At 41.2% G+C, this 18167-nt stretch overlaps 2 protein-coding genes across 6 annotated transcripts in view; one reads left to right on the forward strand and one right to left on the reverse strand.

Moving 5' to 3' along the window:
- Positions 1-1859: 1859 nt before the first annotated feature.
- On the reverse strand, positions 1860-2669 carry LOC121337942 (atherin-like; the record flags this gene model as incomplete). The annotated part of the gene is made up of 1 exon (XM_041408405.1): positions 1860-2669. A coding segment is annotated over one exon (810 nt), but the record flags the coding sequence as incomplete, so codon positions are not given.
- CREM (cAMP responsive element modulator) overlaps positions 1898-18167 on the forward strand; it is a 36016-nt gene continuing 19746 nt past the window's right edge. For 2 of the 5 annotated variants that reach the window (XM_041408756.1, XM_041408757.1), the window contains exons 1-2: positions 1898-2069; positions 7601-7718. In XM_041408756.1, coding sequence (XP_041264690.1) covers positions 7605-7718 — 114 coding nt within the window. In that variant the 5' untranslated portion in view covers positions 1898-2069; positions 7601-7604. Of the gene's footprint in view, positions 2070-7600; positions 7719-15083; positions 15231-18167 lie in introns of all 5 variants that reach the window. The other 3 variants (XM_041408754.1, XM_041408753.1, XM_041408755.1) reach the window with 3 other exon arrangements.

Below are 18167 nucleotides of genomic sequence, written 5' to 3' on the forward strand. Positions count from 1 at the left end.
GTGGTATAAATAGTAATAAATTCTTAGTTAAACATTTCAAAGTATTTATGGGTTACTTGAAAACTAATAAAAAAATAACTGTTTGTCCAAATCCAGGCCCTAAGAGTTCATGGAAATTCTCAGTTTGTTTAGAGGTAACTCACTCTTACTTGGAAACTAATAAAAATATAACTTTGTCCAAATCCAGGCCCTAAGAGTTCATGGAAATTCTCAGTTTGTTTAGAGGTAACTCACTCCAGTGGTTTCCATTATTTAACACTCTCATTTGAAATTTCTTCCTGTCCGTACTAAGACTTCTAACTTCAAAAATATTTTTGAGGTGCTGCTCAGGTAACTCACTCCAGTGAGTTAACACTCCAGTGTTAAATAATCATTCCATTATTTAACACTCTCATTTGAAATTTCTTCCTGTTTGTACTAAGACTTCTAACTTCAAAAATATTTTTGAGGTGCTGCTAATATCCTAAGAGCCATTTTTGGCTTTTTGAGTATACAAGGCAAAACTAGAATTTTTTTCCAAAGGTTTCAGCAGAGTAATTCTCAGTAGTTTAACACTTGCCTGTTCATTTGATTATCTTACCATTCTAACAAATATTTTTAATTGACAAGAGAAAACATATCTTTTAATGAATGAGCAAAACGATAATGTATGTAATGGGTGAGATCTTAAAGCAGAATTCATTACAGGAAGAGAAAGTCCTATTTAAAAACCCAGAACAGACACATAGTATATATGCAACAAGCAAAGGAAGGGAAACAGAACTCAAAACAGGAAGGGGGTATTCGATATTTCAACAAAGGAAATGTAGGATGAAAACTGAAAACTTGCACAAGCAATAATGATAATTGAAGATTCTGTATTTTTTCCACTAGATTGCAATTTAGATAGCTGCGTTAAGCAAGTCCTGTGAAGCAAATGAAAGAACTAAATGCTTAAAGGCAAAACCTTTGCAAATAAATATGATTCATCCCTTGTGAAGTCAGAGATAAGAGTTATTTGTTTTTTTTTTAAAAAACACAGGAAATCAATACGCAGGTTTTCTCCATGCCATGAATAAGACTGAGTGTTTGACCTGTGTGGACCTATCACCAATCCTGACACACACATCCTCCAATTCTTCAATCACAATGAGTTATGTGAAATTAACTTGGGTTTTTCATGTTTATTTAGCACACTGAGTAGATTCTCACAGTAAAAAAAAAAACAACAAAAAACCTAAACGATAAAAATGGGTAAATACACGACGTAACCTCAGAATACATGTGCAGTGATGTATACACATCCAATTTAAAAGTTACTGCAGTATAATCCCTTCTAACACTACTTTGTAAAATACTGATCAGCAATAAGACATACGATGTGCAAACACCCATAGTAACAGTTTATGGCTTACGCGTTTATTGCATTTTAACGTTATTAACCCTGAGCCGGCGGGCCCTGCGCTCACACCTACAGCACAAACCCGACATGACTCAGGACATTTGGACGTACTGCCGTGGCAGCGAGCGGGGCAACACGCACGTCGCTCCCGCTTGTTGCCTCTCGGCAATTTCTGATTTACTCAGCCAAACAAATGTAAAATACTATGTCATACCATGAATGACTGATGTAAGGAACGTGCTTTTACTAAGCAGAATTACAAAACAACCTGCGGGCAGCACCTCGGCGGGGCGGCCTCTGGGCAGGTTTCCGTGTCCCTCAGGGCTCCGGCACCGCCCAGGGGACAACCGGGGGTTGTGCCGCGTCCCTTCCCTAGGTCAGCGCGGGGACGGCCGGGGCTGGACCGTGCGGGGGCGCCCAGCCAACCGCCCTTATCGGCGGGGCCCGGCCGGCGCGGCGAGCGGCCGGCACCGCCCCGCTATCGCACGCCCAGAGCGCGGCTCGGGGACCGCGCGCGGCTCCGCCTCCCGCCGCGGCCGCTGGCGCTGGGAGGCCCCACAGACGCCATTTCCTCGGCGCCCCCGCGGCGGCGCGGCTGCATCAGCGCTGACGTGAGACCGACGTGCGGCTCCGCCCGGCCCGGTCCCCCCCACCCCCTGTGACGGGGGCAGCACGTACAGGGCGGCGGGTGAGTGCGGGAGGGGGCGGGGACACGTGTGCGCGCAGCCCGACCCCCCGCGGGCCGGGAGCGGGGCAGCGCGGAGGGCAGCGGGCGGCGCGGCGGGCAGGGCCGGCAAGGGCAGGGCAGGGGAGGCGGCGGGGGCGCGTCCCCGTCGGCAGCCGAGAGCGCGCTGCGCTCAGGGCGGGAGCGCGCGGGAGGCGGCGGGGGCGCGTCCCCGTCGGCAGCCGAGAGCGCGCTGCGCTCAGGGACGGCCGCGCAGAGCCCGCACGGCGCTGTGAGGCGGCCCCGAGGCGGCTGCGCGTCCCGGGAATTCCGGAAGGGTTGCTCGGAGCGCCGGCTCCGCTGCCGCCCGGGAGCCACGGCGTTCGCCGGGCTCCAGCAGGCGGTGGCTCCAGCGCTTGCTCGGGGCACCGGCTCGGCTCGCCCGGCGATGCGGCTCGGAGCGGGGGTAGCGCCTGCCCGCTGCGGGCAGAGCGCCCCGGACGGCCCGTCCTGCGGTCTCCGCGGGGATGCCCCGGCCGAGGGGAGCGGGGGTGCCCGGTGGCGTTTGCCCCTCAGTCCGTTACTCCCGGTTATAGCCTTGCCCACAGGGCTTTCGGAGCTGGGTCAGAACAAGTGGGGAGGGATCGCAGTGGGCTTCGTGAGTCCGAAGTCTTGCGTGAAACTTTTGTCTGCATCCCCCGCTGCTGTGATAGCATCATTTTTGGTGCTGAGTGCAACCGCGTGTTGAGTGATGCCGCGGGGACTGATGGTGATTGATCCTCTGGCCTGCCCAGGGGCTGGTCGGGTCCCTCTGAAGGGGCTGTGTGCAGTGTCTGCATTGTTGGGGTGGCAGGTGCCGGGTGGCCAGGTAGCATTGCCTGTGCTCAGAGTAGTGGCACGCTGGGGTTTTAGGAGTTTGGGGTTTAGGGTTTAGCTGAGGTGTTCAGAGAAGAAAATAAGGAAATAAGAGTGTAGGAGACACAAGAATCTTAGTGATGGTGGTACTGAAAACGGAAAGTGTATAAGAATCGGGTCTGTTGTGCATTTTACTTGACTGAATTCTATGATCCCCTTATCAGCTGGTGTCCTTCATGCCACCAGGGTGGTAACACAGTTATTACAGAGCTGATAGAAAACACAATGTCTGAAAGAAGTGTATTCTGAGAGTTTCCACACTCACTGTGGGGTCATCAATAAATGCAAAACAGGTGTTTGTAAATTCACATTCTCACTTTCTAGTAACTCCCGTGTGAATAAAAACCTTCAAAGAGATTTGGAGCAAGGGCTGAAACATATTTTTTAGCCCCTAATGATTGATTTCCTTTATATCAAACTACATTTGTAAGTGGTCCCTGATGTATAAAGGATGGTTGAAATAAAAAAGTTGTTTTTAAAAATGTCTCTGGGTATTTATTTAGGCAGTCACACACTTCCAGTTATGCAAAATACTATAGCAGTCTGGTTTTGCAGTGTAATTTCATCAATAGACATTAAATATTATGTTGATATGCAGTGATGTAAAACAAACAGCAGTACTGGGAGGAGTGTAAGGATTTCTTGTGTTCTTTATTGCAAAAGAACATGTCTTGTTAGGGATGCTATCCTTCGTCTCTTACCTATGGGCAAAAATATAAAGAATTAACACCTTTAGCTGTAAATTGCTTTGAATTTTCTAGGAAAGATTTTCTGTTTTCCTCTAGCTGATTCCATCTGTCAGATTTCTCCTGTCAGGGGTGGTTCATCTGATCGCAGTTGAAGAAGCTTTTGATGTGCGCTCTATGCATAATCTTAATCAGTGATTATCTGCTACTGATCACTGACCTGCTGTCCATTAGTCTCAGTGACTACAGTAAACGTGTGCTTATACTGGAATGTTGCAAGTATGAAACAGTTAAACTTCCTGCCAGATCCTGAACATCTCTTTGCAATGTTGTAGGACGAAGCAGGTATCTTTGCTTCATTACGGATAACCGTTCTTGTCCCCTTTTTGTGTGTGTGCAGAGGTGTAACTTGTTTATTAATTTAAAAATACAGACTAGTATTTAAAATTATTGTTCAGTCTTTGTAAGTAACTAAGATAAAAATATAAGAAAAATATGTATTAATAATGAGTATAAGACTAAAACTTGTATGTAATTAGTAATACAATGAAGAAAAAACATCATGTAATTTTAAACAGGACCCAAGGCCACTTACTTTAAACTATTTGTTTAGTATTCCTTTCAAAATAGAAGGAAGGTTATGTAAACTTTTAAGTGTGATGTGTACTGCTACTGGTAGGCTTTTATAAAGGATTTTAAGGGTTTGGTGGAAAATTCTGTTTTTCTTTCTTGGAAACTTAATAGCAATGAATATGTTACAATTTGCTTGCAATGCAGACTGTTTGAGTGTGATATGTGTGGAAACTGTTTTCTGAATTGGATTAGTAACAGTTTCATTCCACAGTCTGTATTGCTGATGTTTTACAAAAAGCATAGATACAGTATTGCTCAGTATTTTTTCTTTTTATGTATTAAAAACTTTGATGTATTCATGTTGATGTGATGTGTAGTGCAGGAAATAAAACCCCTGTACAATTCAGGTTATAAAAGCGCTCTGAAGACAGTGACAACCTAGCCTGAAATTCAGGAGTTCCTTGGCGTGCCCGGTTTGCGCTGTGCACAAGCCACATGAACTGGCACAGCTCGGTGTGACTGTGCCACCGCTGACCCTGTGGGCTCAAATGACTTCAGCTGACCTGCTCCTGCCAGCTCCGTGATCCCATGGTTGTGTCTATCAGTCCTAATCTTGTAACCTGTCTGCATTGTGATACTAATGTGCTAGTTTGTCTTAAGTCATCGTTCCCACTGAAGTTTTATGCCAAGGTAGCTCATGTATCTTTTAAAATTACTCATATACTTCATATATTTTATTTTTTTTTTAGGCTGTGATTGGATTTTTATATTTGGATGTTGTTTTAAGTCAAGTCACTATTTGATCACAGAGGTTGTCAAAAAGAAGCAGGTTTGAGCTTATCTAGGAAAAGTATTTTGTTATGTTTCAGAGTAGTGACTGCATTTTATGGCAGTCAAATTTTCAGACTTTACTTCACCCTGCTAAATATTTTAATTAAGCAATCATTTGTATTGAGAGTCAGAATATGCACAATTATAGATGGAAAATCTATATAAATTCTGGAGTTTTCCAAGTATATCATAAATCTCAATTATGTTTGTCGCTCCACTGACATGTATCGTTCTTGCTGTTGTTTTTCTAATTAAAGATCAATCATCAAAAATACACCCCTTTCTCTGTGCTGCATTTTGCAAAATATGAGAAATAACTTTGATAGATTTTCTGCTGCACTGATGCTCTTTTTGTAGCTTTTTGCTAATTTAGTGCAGCACTACAAATGAAAGGTCTTGGGGAGAAAAATCCTGATAAAGTAGAAGTAAATGCATTTTCATACTGTTCTGCAATCAGTGAGAAATTAAGCTAAAAATCAGGAACTAAATTTTTTTCCAAGATTAAAAATTACACTTTCTGGGTAAAATTTCTGTGAAATGCATTCAGTGGGAATAAAAGTACTTGGGTTTTTTGTTGTTTGTTTTTGGTTTTTTGTGTTTTTTTTCAACAGTAGGTTTTCTGTGACAGATGGCTCTGGATACAAAAATACTTCAGGGCCTTCATAAAGTGAATTGATTCTGACTGCATTCCCATCTTTAGGAAGAGATTACAATGAATGTGTTGCCAGTACCTAGGCATTATTTCTTCTTCCTTGGTGTGTGAGCTGTTCTGAAGCCTATTCTTACAAGAACCACATAGACCTTTCATATTTGAGACTTTATGGGTGGCTCTAGTTTACAAAGGAATAACTTCTTTTCGCTCCTTCTTTATTATATTGCACATGTATAAAACCAGAATATTTTAATTAGGTAACATCTTCTTATAGAAAATTATGGTGAAAAGCTTGGTGAAAACATTTTCCCCAGAGCTGTTACACTTTGGTGAATTTCAGTGGATATTTAATTAATTTGTATCTAAACAAAAAGGTAATTAGTGGTAACTACAAGAGAAAAACGTAAAAAGATTTTAGGTGTAAAATAGCTCCCTAGGATTGTAATCTGAATTGATACTGGCATAGGGCATGTAACTTCTCTGAGCAGAAATATTCATGTCAACCTATAAAATGTTGAATTGTTTTGCAGCTTTGCTGCAATTAGCTATAGTACTGTTAAGTCTGGTCAGTAGAGTACCAAGGCATATAAGCTAGAAATATGCTTTGACTGGTATCTTTCCATATTTTCATGCCTTTACTTTGGGCAAAATTTTGTTAAAAAAAAAACCCTAATAAAAATTATTCTCTTCAAAGATTGTGGAATGTTCTGTAAAATACTGCCACAAAAGGAGTTTGGTTTACATATAATTTGATTTAATGTAGTTAACTTATAAGAGGGTCTTAATTCCAAAGCCTCAGAGTCAGGTGGGTAGCAGTCCTTGCCTGCCTCTTGCATCTCTCAGTGTAAGTCCTGAGAAGAAGCCAAAGTAACTCTTAGCCAGTTGAAATAATTGAACTTTGGCCTCAGTCAGGCTTGTCATCCCCTAGTGACAGAAACTGAACTTGGGGAACCGAGATTTGCTGCCTCTTACATCTCTCAACTAATATCATGTCTTCTTTTTGAGGCTGTCAGTGGTTGTGTAAGTAGGGTGTAGGTGGGAGCGTGCCTGCAGGGCGCCCTGCCTGCCTCTACCTGACCCTATCCTGTCTCTGTTCTGTTTGTAAACTGACCTGTTGCCATGGCAATGTTTGACATCACCTGTTCAATGTTGCACCTTCAGTGCAGGGTTTGGTAGGAGAGAAAGGGAGCCGAAGAGATCCAAGCTCTTGTTTTAAAACTCACACCTTCCGTTATGACTAAGTGTGCCAAGAAATATCGAAAAGGAGCTGTCAGGTAATTGCATTTTTATATAGCAGATATGTAGCAGATTGGGAGGTTTTCTATATGAAGTTTAAACTCTTAGTTTAAATTGAGGGTCAGCAAGTTCTTAGTTTTCAATGAAATCTATCCTACTTTTAAACCTGTAAAGTGAGAAGAATTGTTGTGGCTCTTGAGCCATGAGTAGTTTACAGACAATTCAAGTGTAATGCCAGCAGGGAACAGGCATCTTGGAAGGTTCAACGGGGCTGTAGCAGCCCATGAGGCTGAAGGGACCTTCTGTGGGCAGCATTGCCAGCATTGCATGGGACCCTGGGACTCTGCTTGTCCCTCCCTGACAACCATCTCCAGAACTGCCCCTCCCTGCAGTTTTCCAAAATACTTGTTTTAGATTCTGCTTGTCCCTCCCTGACAACCTCCCTGCCCCTCCCTGCAGTTTTCCAAAATACTTGTTTTAGAGCTCCTGGCTATATGAGCAAATATTTTAGTACAGGGGAATGAAGAAAGAACTTAATTTTGACAGAAACATATTTATTTTCTGTCTGTTCCAAATAGAAAATAGTTTGGAATTACTCTCCCTAGCTGCCTGATACACCTCCCTGTACAGAGTTATTTAAATATGTATGTACTTACTTTTAGACTGATGACCATGGAAATGGTTGAACAGGATGACAATGCAGTGGATTCTCTGACAGAGAGAAGTGCTGGTCACCTTCAGAATCAGCCAGGCCAGAATCAGATTTCCTCAGGATCTCAGGTAAGTTAGAATGTGGAAAGATGAAAAGAATGAATGAAGTGATATTCAGAGCTGCTATGATTTTTAAACTATCAATTTTTATGGTATTCTCATATTTTATAAGTCTTGGTATTAAATAGGAAAAATATAGCATAGGTATACTGGAAAATATGCCTTCAGTAGTTAACAAAGGACTAATATAACGTCAGGTCTGTTAAAAGGTAACATTTTTAGGAGCCCTTTCAGACAAGAGTGATCAGTAGACAAAGGGGTTTTTTCCTTTCACTCTCACAAGGTGATTGTTATAGAGATGGGATACAGTCTTAAAGAATTCAGGTGGCTACAAGATCAAACATATCTAAACCATTTGTGTATCTTGAAGATGTGTTGTATTAAAAAAAATGGAAACATCAATAAAAGTAGCCATGGTTGTCTCCTAGTTCCAGTTTTTGTATTTTATTTAATTGCAAGTACATTTTTAATGTGTGCTTGTTTTGTTTCATCCCTGTGTATCCAATGACAGTGTCTGGACTTCTAAATGCATACTTCACATGTTTTCTGTGGATTATTGTTTGGTTGTTAATGGATAGAAGATTATATAGCTACCATTCTCAAACATTAAAAATATGTACTGTTATATTCAGCATTTGAGAGAAATAGTGTTCCTGACAGTACTAAGATTTATAGCTTCAGAAAAGTGTATGGACCACTAAAAAGGATCTTCAAAAGCTCTTTGTTAAATAACAAAACTGATTTTAAAAAAGTCTTACCAAATTTTTTCATCATTGGAGATTTGAAGTTATTTGCTAAGATTTGATGCCATGTTTTTGTTATGTTAGAGACTTGATTCACATTATAGATACATTTTAAAAACTGAAAGCAGCTGCTCTTGTCAGATCTTCAGACACAAAGTAGACCACAAGATATTTATCAACCTTTTTTTGGTGGTTTTGATGCATACAGCACTGGGAATATTGCTTGTTCAGTTTTTTCTTTTTTTCTTTAAGAATTTTATTTCGTTTGCTCTGTTGATGTCATGCCCTCATTTCTTCTTTTGTAGTTCTGTTCAAATTTTCATAGGATGATTGATGTGTAAAATATATTGGCTTGTGCAGTAGTCTCTGGAGAAGACATCTGTCTTGAATTGAATTCTGTCACTTGGGATTTTTGATGTTGATTCAGAGACAAAGGTGTCCCTAACACTGTAGGAGAGTTTTAGCACTCCTATATTGTGCCATGTATAACACTTTTTGTGTTTGTCTGCATTTAATGCTTGAGTACTGTGTGTGGATGTTCAGCTGTATGGGGTATGGGTCCCATACCTTCCAGTTAAAATGAGTAACTCTGAAGTATTGATGAATCTCCCGCAATTAACACCGAACCAAAACTTGTACTTCAATTTGAGGGCTGCGTGTAACAGTCTGGAGTGGAGTCCCTGGTTTTGGTCCGATGGCCCAGAGAGCTGTCCTGGAGCTGTTGGAGCTGCTGTCCCTCTCCTGGGCTCCCTGACAAGCAGGGTTGGAGCTGCTGTCCCTCTCCTGGGCTCCCTGACAAGCAGGGTTGGAGCTGCTGTCCCTCTCCTGGGCTCCCTGACAAGCAGGGTTGGAGCTGCTGTCCCTCTCCTGGGCTCCCTGACAAGCAGGGTTGGAGCTGCTGTCCCTCTCCTGGGCTCCCAGACAAGCAGGGTTGGTGCTGCCATCCCTCTCCTGGGCTCCCAGACAAGCGGGGCTGGTGCTGATGTCCCTCTCCTGGGCTCCCAGACAAGCAGGGTTGGTGCTGCTGTCCCTCTCCTGGGCTCCGGGCCTGTGCCCATCTCCTCAGCCGCTGGCTCCTGGGGCCTGCAGCCCTCGCACGCCCTCAGTGCCTTCAGGCTGCTCTGCCACAGCATTTGTTGTGGTGGAACTGCCCAGGCAGAGCACTTCCTGCTGACAGGCCTTTTGAGACGCTCCTTTGGCTTAAGATGAGTAGGATTTTCTTAGCCTGTGTGCCTACGTGGCTGGCTTGGAAGGTGAGGCGCTTTGTCACGGAGAGTTGGGCCTGGGTGTTGAGGGGTTAAAGCTCTCTGGAGGCCCCTGTATGGGACATCTGACTGGTTTGTGGTGGTCCAGATGGGAAGTTCGTGTGTTTCTGAGGAATTCGTGGCTGTGCCTGTGTATTTTGACTATTGCAGAGAATCACAGATCCCTTCTTTCACTTTGGCCTGTGGAGGAGTGCAGTTAAGACAGGTCAACTACTACAAGTGACTGAAGCGTTTTGTGCCAACTTCCACTCCTCCCTCCTAATAATTTTGTTGCAAATATGCAGAAATAGTAGCAAAGAATGACTTGATTCTTACTGGGAGCGAAAATGCCTGGTCACTGAAACTGAGGGCTCCTTTTCAAATATCTCCAAGGGAGTGGGGAGATGGAAGCTTTGTTTGTGTTTTTTCTAACAAAATATTTGTTCAGCCTTGGTTTTGGTCCGTCAGAACGAAAACATTTTAATACACTGTCTTTTAATTTGTGGTTTTCTGTGTATTATCAAATAATTGTAGAAGGGTCAAGCTTGGGAGGAACCTTTTAAGATTGTCTAGTCTGACCTGCCTGTGCAAGCAGTGTCAGGAGAACTGTGTCTGCCTGGGATGTAAATATCTCCAAGGATGGAGTCTCTAGAACCTCTCTGGGCATCTGTACCAACAGGAGACTGCCCTTCCAGTAAAACAGGTGGAGTTTTTATGTCCAGATGGATTGTAATGGTTTTCAATGTGTTTGATATTTAATTGAATTATATGGCCAGGGAGTGACTAGAAAAATGCTGAGGGATACAGCTACATAGGAGGTGTGCACTTTTTTTTTACTTCTTCTTTGGAGGGCAGCTGACTTATTTTCCTCTCCTCTATAGGCTTTTTAAAGAAATACCTGCCATTTAGTTTTAAAAGGATGGACCAGGTGCTTCACAGGGCAGGGATTGTTTTGTGCTGAAGCATTTTTAATGTCTCCCCTGTTGGGAGAGAGAGGAGACATAAAGAATGTATGGGCTGGAGCACTATGGTGTGATGGGACAACCTCCAATGCTAAGAAGGACCTATTATACATTATTTGTAGAGGACAAAATAGTGTTTGCATTTTTTTCTTAGCTTGTATCATAGATAGTGTTGTATTCTCCTGCAATTTTTTGCTGCTGAAAGTAAAATTACTTTTTCTACTAAAGCAAAAATGAGTAAATTTGAAACCAGCAAGGGACAAACCATTTTGTCCATTAAATGGTTATTTTTTTTAAATAAAATGTCCTACTATAGAATCAGTTTATAGTTGCATTTCTTGCATCTGTCACTGTTAGCCAGTTGATTAATTGACATGGTAATGTTTTTGTGATCCAGATGCCAAAATAAATAGGTAAGAAAGTAAAATAATTGGTAGATGTCTTTAGAAGCTGTTGGAGATGTGCCGAACACCTGTACAAAAGCTTGATGTCTTTGAGGGAAGAGCAGAGGTGTGAGATGGAAAATTTCTCAACCTGTTTTGAGATGAGCTCCATGGGGTGTCTGACACGCACAGATCATCTGTTGCTATGTAGAGAGCTGTACTTTTAAAGTAGTTAACTTGTATTGGAATATTCTGATAGTGTTGATGGTAGCCAAACTTACATCTTGGAAGTTTTAAATCTGCAATAGTATTCAAAGAGAAATTAGATGTTCCTTAGCAAGATTTCTAGAAGCCGTACTGCATTCTGTGTTGCTCTGTGCTCAGCTATACTAAATATAACTGTAACAATGTAAGATCAATGTACTTTAGCCCTTCTCAGGTTTGATAAAAACTTTCAGTTGTGTTTTCTTTTTTTCTTTAATCCTACATCTTGATGGGTTCCTCTTGGATTCACTTTTTGTTAACCTTGTCATGCTGTCTATCAGTAGGGCTGGCTGCTGACCTTGTCTGAGATACCATCTGCTGACCTCTTGCTGCTGGCCCTGAATTAGACGTATGTCAGGATTTGCAATGTGAGAACTGCTGTCAGAGAGCACAGGGAGGCTTTCAGGGAGATTTTCAGAGCCTGGAGTGCATAGCTGTTGCAAGCTGGGACTGTTCAAGTTTAGCACTTTGGGGGGGTTGTCCTTGTGGGCTCTTGATATCAAACTGTTAAATCTTACTCCCTAGAGATTGAGAGCTATGGGACTTTGCTAGGCTATTTTAAGTAAAGGCTCCAAAACCAGCCTGCCAAATGCAAATGCTGGCCATTTAGCAAAGTTGATGTTAGAGGATTATAAACGTGCAGCTGTGTCACCATTTTGTGCTTCCTTGAAGGGTATGGTGGCACCAAATGTCTGGAGTCAGCCTAACCTTATTTTCCTTAAAAGTAGATGCTGCTATTTTGGCAGTGGCTTTGAAATTGATCAAAACATCTGTTTCCAGCTTTTTCTCATAGAGGCTACTTGGTGTCCAAGTGGGACAGGTCCTTTGATCCTTTTTTAGGTGAATCCAGTGTGCATTTGCCTTGACTTTTCCTTTTCTAGAATTGCTTTTCACTTTACTTCTAGAATCCTTGTGGTATTTAGAGTCTAAGCAGGGGCAGAAATCAGATGGGCCTGTGTCCTGAATTCTCTATTTGGCAATGTTGAAGGTATGAGGGGATGAATGTGAAGGTAACCTCTCTAGTACTTAGCAGGGAAAGGATATCTGACATTCTCAGGACATCCAGGATAACTGTTCAGATGGACCATGTATCTTGGAGTTAGATAAATAATGGGCAGCCTCTTGCTCTGCGTGTGCCTCAGTAGGAAGATCATTCTTTCTGGCTACCTTTCCCTCCCCACGTAGAAGAGAGAGCACTTGCAGTTCCAAATACCTGAAATATGGGACCATACTGCTATTATGGGTTGCATGGTTGATATTTATTGAAGCTATTGGACGTGACTATTGCATGGCTAGGAGCATAGAACCCATAGAACGTGTTAAGCTTCCCCTCAGCCTCTGTGTTGCTGACTTGCCTCTGTAGATTGTTTTCAGTTGCTGTGCCAGACAGTCCTTGAAGTAAGGATGTTAAAGGTAGCATTGCTCATCACTGATGTCAGAAAGAAATTTCTTTGCCAAGTCTGTTTCAGTCAGGATTTACACAAGATAGCATGAAAATGTTCTATTATTTCAGTTGACACAGGAATATTCAGCTTCAAAACTGTAAAGGGAAAATCTGAATCAAAATTCTAATAATAATTTCCAATATCTATAAAAGAGATGCAGAATATGAACCTTGAAAATTTTATAGTAGTATCATCTCCTTCCCTTAGCACTTAAGCCCTTTCATTTAATTTCATATCTGAATTAATGGGAACAAAACAATTTCTCCTTTAAACTTTAGTCCAGAAAGAGTATTAGCTGAATGAAGTTTTCTTTTTTTTTTTTTTTTTTTTTTTTCCCCGTGGGGTTATACTGAATAAGGAGCTTTAAAATGAATGTAGTTTCTTAATCTCTAGTACTGGGTTATTTCCTGATTACGTGTGACAGACCCATTGTGCACCAAAAAGAAACTTGTAAACTGTTCACCTTTTACTGTTTTATGGCTGTACTCAGAAAGTTCTTCCTGACCCACTGAGTATTGTGTCAAATGACAATTCTCACAAAGATAGCAGTAAATGGAAAGGTTTGGTAAAATTGCCTTTATAATGTTTTGAAAAGTTAGCATGCTTTGTAAACATTTAGACTGCTCTGTGATTGCTGCTTGAAGCTTGGGTTCAGGATGTAAGCTTTGCCACAAAATAGATCATACTCTTCAGCTCTTTGAGACTTTCTGGAGCTTAATCTCAAATATCTATTTCTGACAAATTTATTGTAATATTAATATTTGTTGAATAGGTTGGTAAGACGGTTTGTATGTCCTGTTTCCCTGTTACTCTTTCATGCCATTTAAAGAATGATTTAAGGAACTCATTTCAGGGTTAAAAATGCCCTCAATTGTTCTGTTTTCTGAAAAGTGGTTCAGTTTCCTACAACATTGAACAATTGCATAGTGAATGTTGACACTGTCTTTGTTTCCTAGAAACATTATTTCTTCAAGGTAATTTGAACCAACATCAGGACTTTCTGATAGCAGTGCATCTTAATAGCAGGCAAAATTTTTCACTTCCGTCAAGAATGGGATTATTTCCTAGACAAGCAATATCTTATGGATCAGGAATGAAAACTGCTTTTATATTTGGATTAAAAAAAACACCTCAATGTAAATATGTAAAAATTACAAAGGTTTCTTTAACTGTTTTTTTTTTTAATATTCAGCATTCTCCATGTTTTTCTTCTTACTCTCATCTCATTTTATGTTTACTGCTCATACCAGATACCTTTGAAGCTGTGGACAAAGCTAGGAAGGGAATAATGACAGAATTTTATATTTGGGTCTGATTTTATTGTTGAATTGCAGAATATAGAAATAAGACTTTTCAGTGCAGTTTAATTGAAAAACGTGGCATTTCTTTTTATGATATGGTTTGTGTTTGTCATTGTCTTCCTTTTCTGAGTTGAGAGATGTTTCATCGCGTAAATTGAGACCAATCAGAGTGTTTTCCCTTTGCGTCACTGCTTGTTTCTGTTAATAGATTTGACAGTGACAGCAGAAATATTGAACTATTTCTTAGCCTATAGGTGTTTCTCAACCCATTCGTCCTCAGCACTGAGGGCTGAGAGCCACAGGATGGGGAAAGCTGTTCTGTGGTTGTGCTAGGCTTAGAGAAGATTCAGCTGTTCTTTATTTTTGTTATTGTTTGAAGCACTGATACACTCCAGCTCTCTTTTTCTTGATATATAAAGTTATATATATAACAAGAGTCCGTTAAACTAAATCAGTTTACAAATCCTTGTATGGCTTTATTTAATAGGGTGATTTTTCTCTATCTGAAGAATTCTCATATCTCTTGTGACATCCATCTTAAAAGCATAACTTCTTACCTAATAAGCAAAGCAAAACTAAAGCAGTTCTAAATTTTTTTCTTCCTAAGAACATTCTGCCCTTTATGTTGTTGCAGTGACATTGCACTCCAGTGAATATACATGGATTTTGTTACATTTCTGGAGGTTCTTCCTAAACTTCATGCTGGCAACAACAGATCTGGTGTGCGATGGCTGAGGGTTGGGTTTTTCTTTTTTGATTGAAAAGAAAATACGAAGTCTCTGGAGGGAAAAAAACCCAAATAATTGCAGTTTGTTAGAGTACAGTTTTAAACTTTCCAGACCATTTGGAAAGGTACATGCCTTTGGTAGTTTTACCAGTAAAATAATTTATTTGTGTGTGTGTGATAATTATGTACATCTAAGCTATTTTAGATGTGGCAACAAAATCAGTCTGTTTTGGCTATCACTTCTAAAAGCATTTGCTGAAGTCTTAAGGCATCTTACTTACACATGATGATTGTAATTTTTGCAGGTTTCTGTAGCTGCTTCCAGTGCTGGAAGAGGATCTCCAGCTGTAACTCTAGTGCAGTTGCCTTCTGGTCAAACTGTTCATGTCCAGGGTGTCATTCAAGCCACACAGCCCTCAGTCATTCAGTCACCACACATGCAAGCTGTTCAGGTTAGCTTTTTTATTGTTACATTTTCATGAATATTTGGTACCTCATAATTCTTTTCCCAAGCCGTCTTCAGTTTCTCTTCATTCTAACCACTGCTGCAAGATTTACTCACATGGCACAGGAAACAGCAGGGGGAAGGGTGGCAAACATCCAACCAGGAGCAGCTCTACAAGCATTGTGTAGCAATTCCTTAATGCTTCCTGTTTATCTTGTAAGAAATTGTCTTGGAACTTGTGTCTGAACTTACGCAATAGCAAATTTGTGTCACAACATGGCCTTACTTCAGTGTATCCTGCAGGTTTAAATTTTTGTTAAATTCTATGAACATAGTGTTTCTAATGAGACTGTGAATTCATAAATTTTGAAGTATCTCCTATTTTATTATTGAAAAGGATCTGGGCATAGTAAAAGTAAGTGTATTGTATCAAGTGGTTCCTTGTTTGTAGTCCCTATCAGACCCTGTTAGAGCATCTTGTATTGCTTTTTGGGCTGTGGATATGTAGATACCAAAAATATGGGCAGCCTCAAAACACATATTTGTGTGGCAAATGTTCATGTGTTTGAAGTTACTGGAACTAGAAAACAGGGATTGGTACAAAACATGTAAGACTTTTCAGTTTTTAAAAAGTAGAAAAGGCAAGAGAGAATGAATTTGCAGTGTTTTGAAAATTGCTTGGTCTCCCATTGGTGTTTTTCTTGTAGCTAGGAAGGCCTCTGCTCTAGTTTTATTAAAATCTCTTTGGGAAATGTCAGCTGAATTCCTTTTTGCAGATACAGTTGATATTTCTGGTAAGAGAGGTGATACACCTCTCCCTGTTAGGAGGGAAGGGTTTTACCTGTGGCCATTGCAACCTGTTGAGGAAAAAACATGTGTTCCTGGTCTTGAAAAGCCATCTTTAATGTTAGAGGATTCTTAGTAACTTTCCAGTATAATAAACAAAAAGACATATATAAGTAGGATTTATATTTGAGAAAAATAATAAAACCATATTTTATTGTTGAACAGTTGGTGTAGATGATGGGACCTCAAGGTTTTGAAATCCTAGTTCACTATGGAAAGAGGTGTGGTAGGTGCCAATGTTTGATCCAACTTGAAGTCAGAACAGAGTATTTAAAGTAAATACTTTTTTCCATTGGAATTCTTTCTAACTGTAATTTTGCTGAGTAACCTGTATTCAGTAAGCACATTGGTAGTTCCCAGTTTCTGTTCATTTAGTCAGTGTAGTCGGGACATACATGCAAAGACAGCGGACTTTTTTCAAAGCTCAGAAGGAGAAATTTCTCAGCAATCTCTTGCCAGCTGCTGCTGTGTCATCTTAGGGGAGTGGAAGTCAACTATTTGTTGTGTTGAGTGAACTCTGGCTGTCCACCCTTTCCCAAAGGAGTAGAAACAGGAAAGTTTTGTCCCAATTAATACTGACTAGTTAGTTCCAGGATTTTGCTTTGGTTTCATCTGGGTAAGAAAGGGCTTGAAGATGCTGTAGAAGAATCCATTACAGAGGGTGTTCAGCCCTTCTGTGATCCTTTTCAGTACATTATCCTGCCACCTGGAGTTTCTTCCAGATCATTTGGCTTTAACTTGCTACCTTGTCTCTGCCAGACAGTGGGGAACTTGGGAAATTATATCAGTTTAAAAAAGAAATAAAGAAGTATGCTGAAGGTTGGTGTTGAAGCTTGCATGACCTCTCCCTCAAACATCTGTCATTTTCAACTGGAAAGTGCTCAGAAGTTTTTCTCATAATGCTCTTGTTTTTTAGATGAAAAAATATGTTTATAGCATTCCTTATTGTTTTGTTAAATGTTGTTTTATTTGTAGGAAGATTTAAATTGTTATTTGACTTATTACTTGCTCCCCCCTGTAGTGCATCAGGTCTTGGAAAGACTTAACACGAGTTTGAAGTTAAATTTGTTCAAATGCAGATGAAGCTGGAATAGGTAAAGTCAAAATCTGAATGATGTTCAGGAAAAAATTACAAAGGTTTGTTTGTTAACAGTATGGACATGGTTGTTTGCCATTAGAGTGATCTGAAGTGTTCATTTCTCTTTGTCATGATGAAAATTAAAGCTTTTGAAATTTCTTGCAGAAAATGTCCTCTTCCACATTGTGGTGGTTTGACACTGGCCAAATTCCAGGCCCCTGTGAAAGTTGTTCACTAACCCTCCCCTGCTACAGCTGGGCAGAGGAGAGAAAATTTAACAAAGGGTTTAATGAGTTAAGGACCAGGAGAAAACACTCTGACGGCAAAACAGGCTCAACTTAAAGATATAAAGTGAATTTATAACTAACAGAATCAGAGCAGGATAATGCGAAGTAAAATAAGCCCTTGAAGACACCTTTTTTCCTCCAGCCTCTCCCTCCTTCCCACTGACAGTGCAGGGAGACAAAGTGTGGGGGTTTTGGTCAGTTTGTCACCCAAGGCTTTCCTCTACTGCATAGGGAGAGAAGTTGTTCCCCAGTGAGACTCTGGGGTCCCTCCCATGGGAGACAGTTCTCAGTTAACTTCTCCAGCATGGCTCCAATCTCTTGAGCAGCAGTCCTCCCAAAACTGCTGCATGTGAGTTCCTCCTACGGGCAAACCATGCTCCCAAAAGTGCTGTGGCATGGGTCACTCTTCCACGGGGTGCAGTCCTCACGGGCAAACCCTGCTCCCAAAAAAAGTGCTGTGGCATGGGTCACTCTTCCACGGGGTGCAGTCCTCCAAGGACAGCCTGTTTCAACTTGGGAGCAAGACCTGTCTCTCCATGGGTTTACTGCTGGACCACAGCCTCCTCCAGGCATCCACCTGCTCTGGAATGGGCACCTGCCCCACGGGCTGTGGGGGGATCTCTGCATCCACCATGGATCCCCAGGATCCATGCACAGCTACTTCACCGTGGTCTCACCACGGCCTGCAGAGGAATCTCAGCTCCAGCATCTAGAGCACCTCTTCCTCCACTGA

This window comes from Onychostruthus taczanowskii, unplaced genomic scaffold, assembly GCF_017590055.1.
Source record: "Onychostruthus taczanowskii isolate IOZ18803 unplaced genomic scaffold, ASM1759005v1 scaffold3, whole genome shotgun sequence".
Lineage (NCBI taxonomy): Eukaryota > Metazoa > Chordata > Aves > Passeriformes > Passeridae > Onychostruthus > Onychostruthus taczanowskii.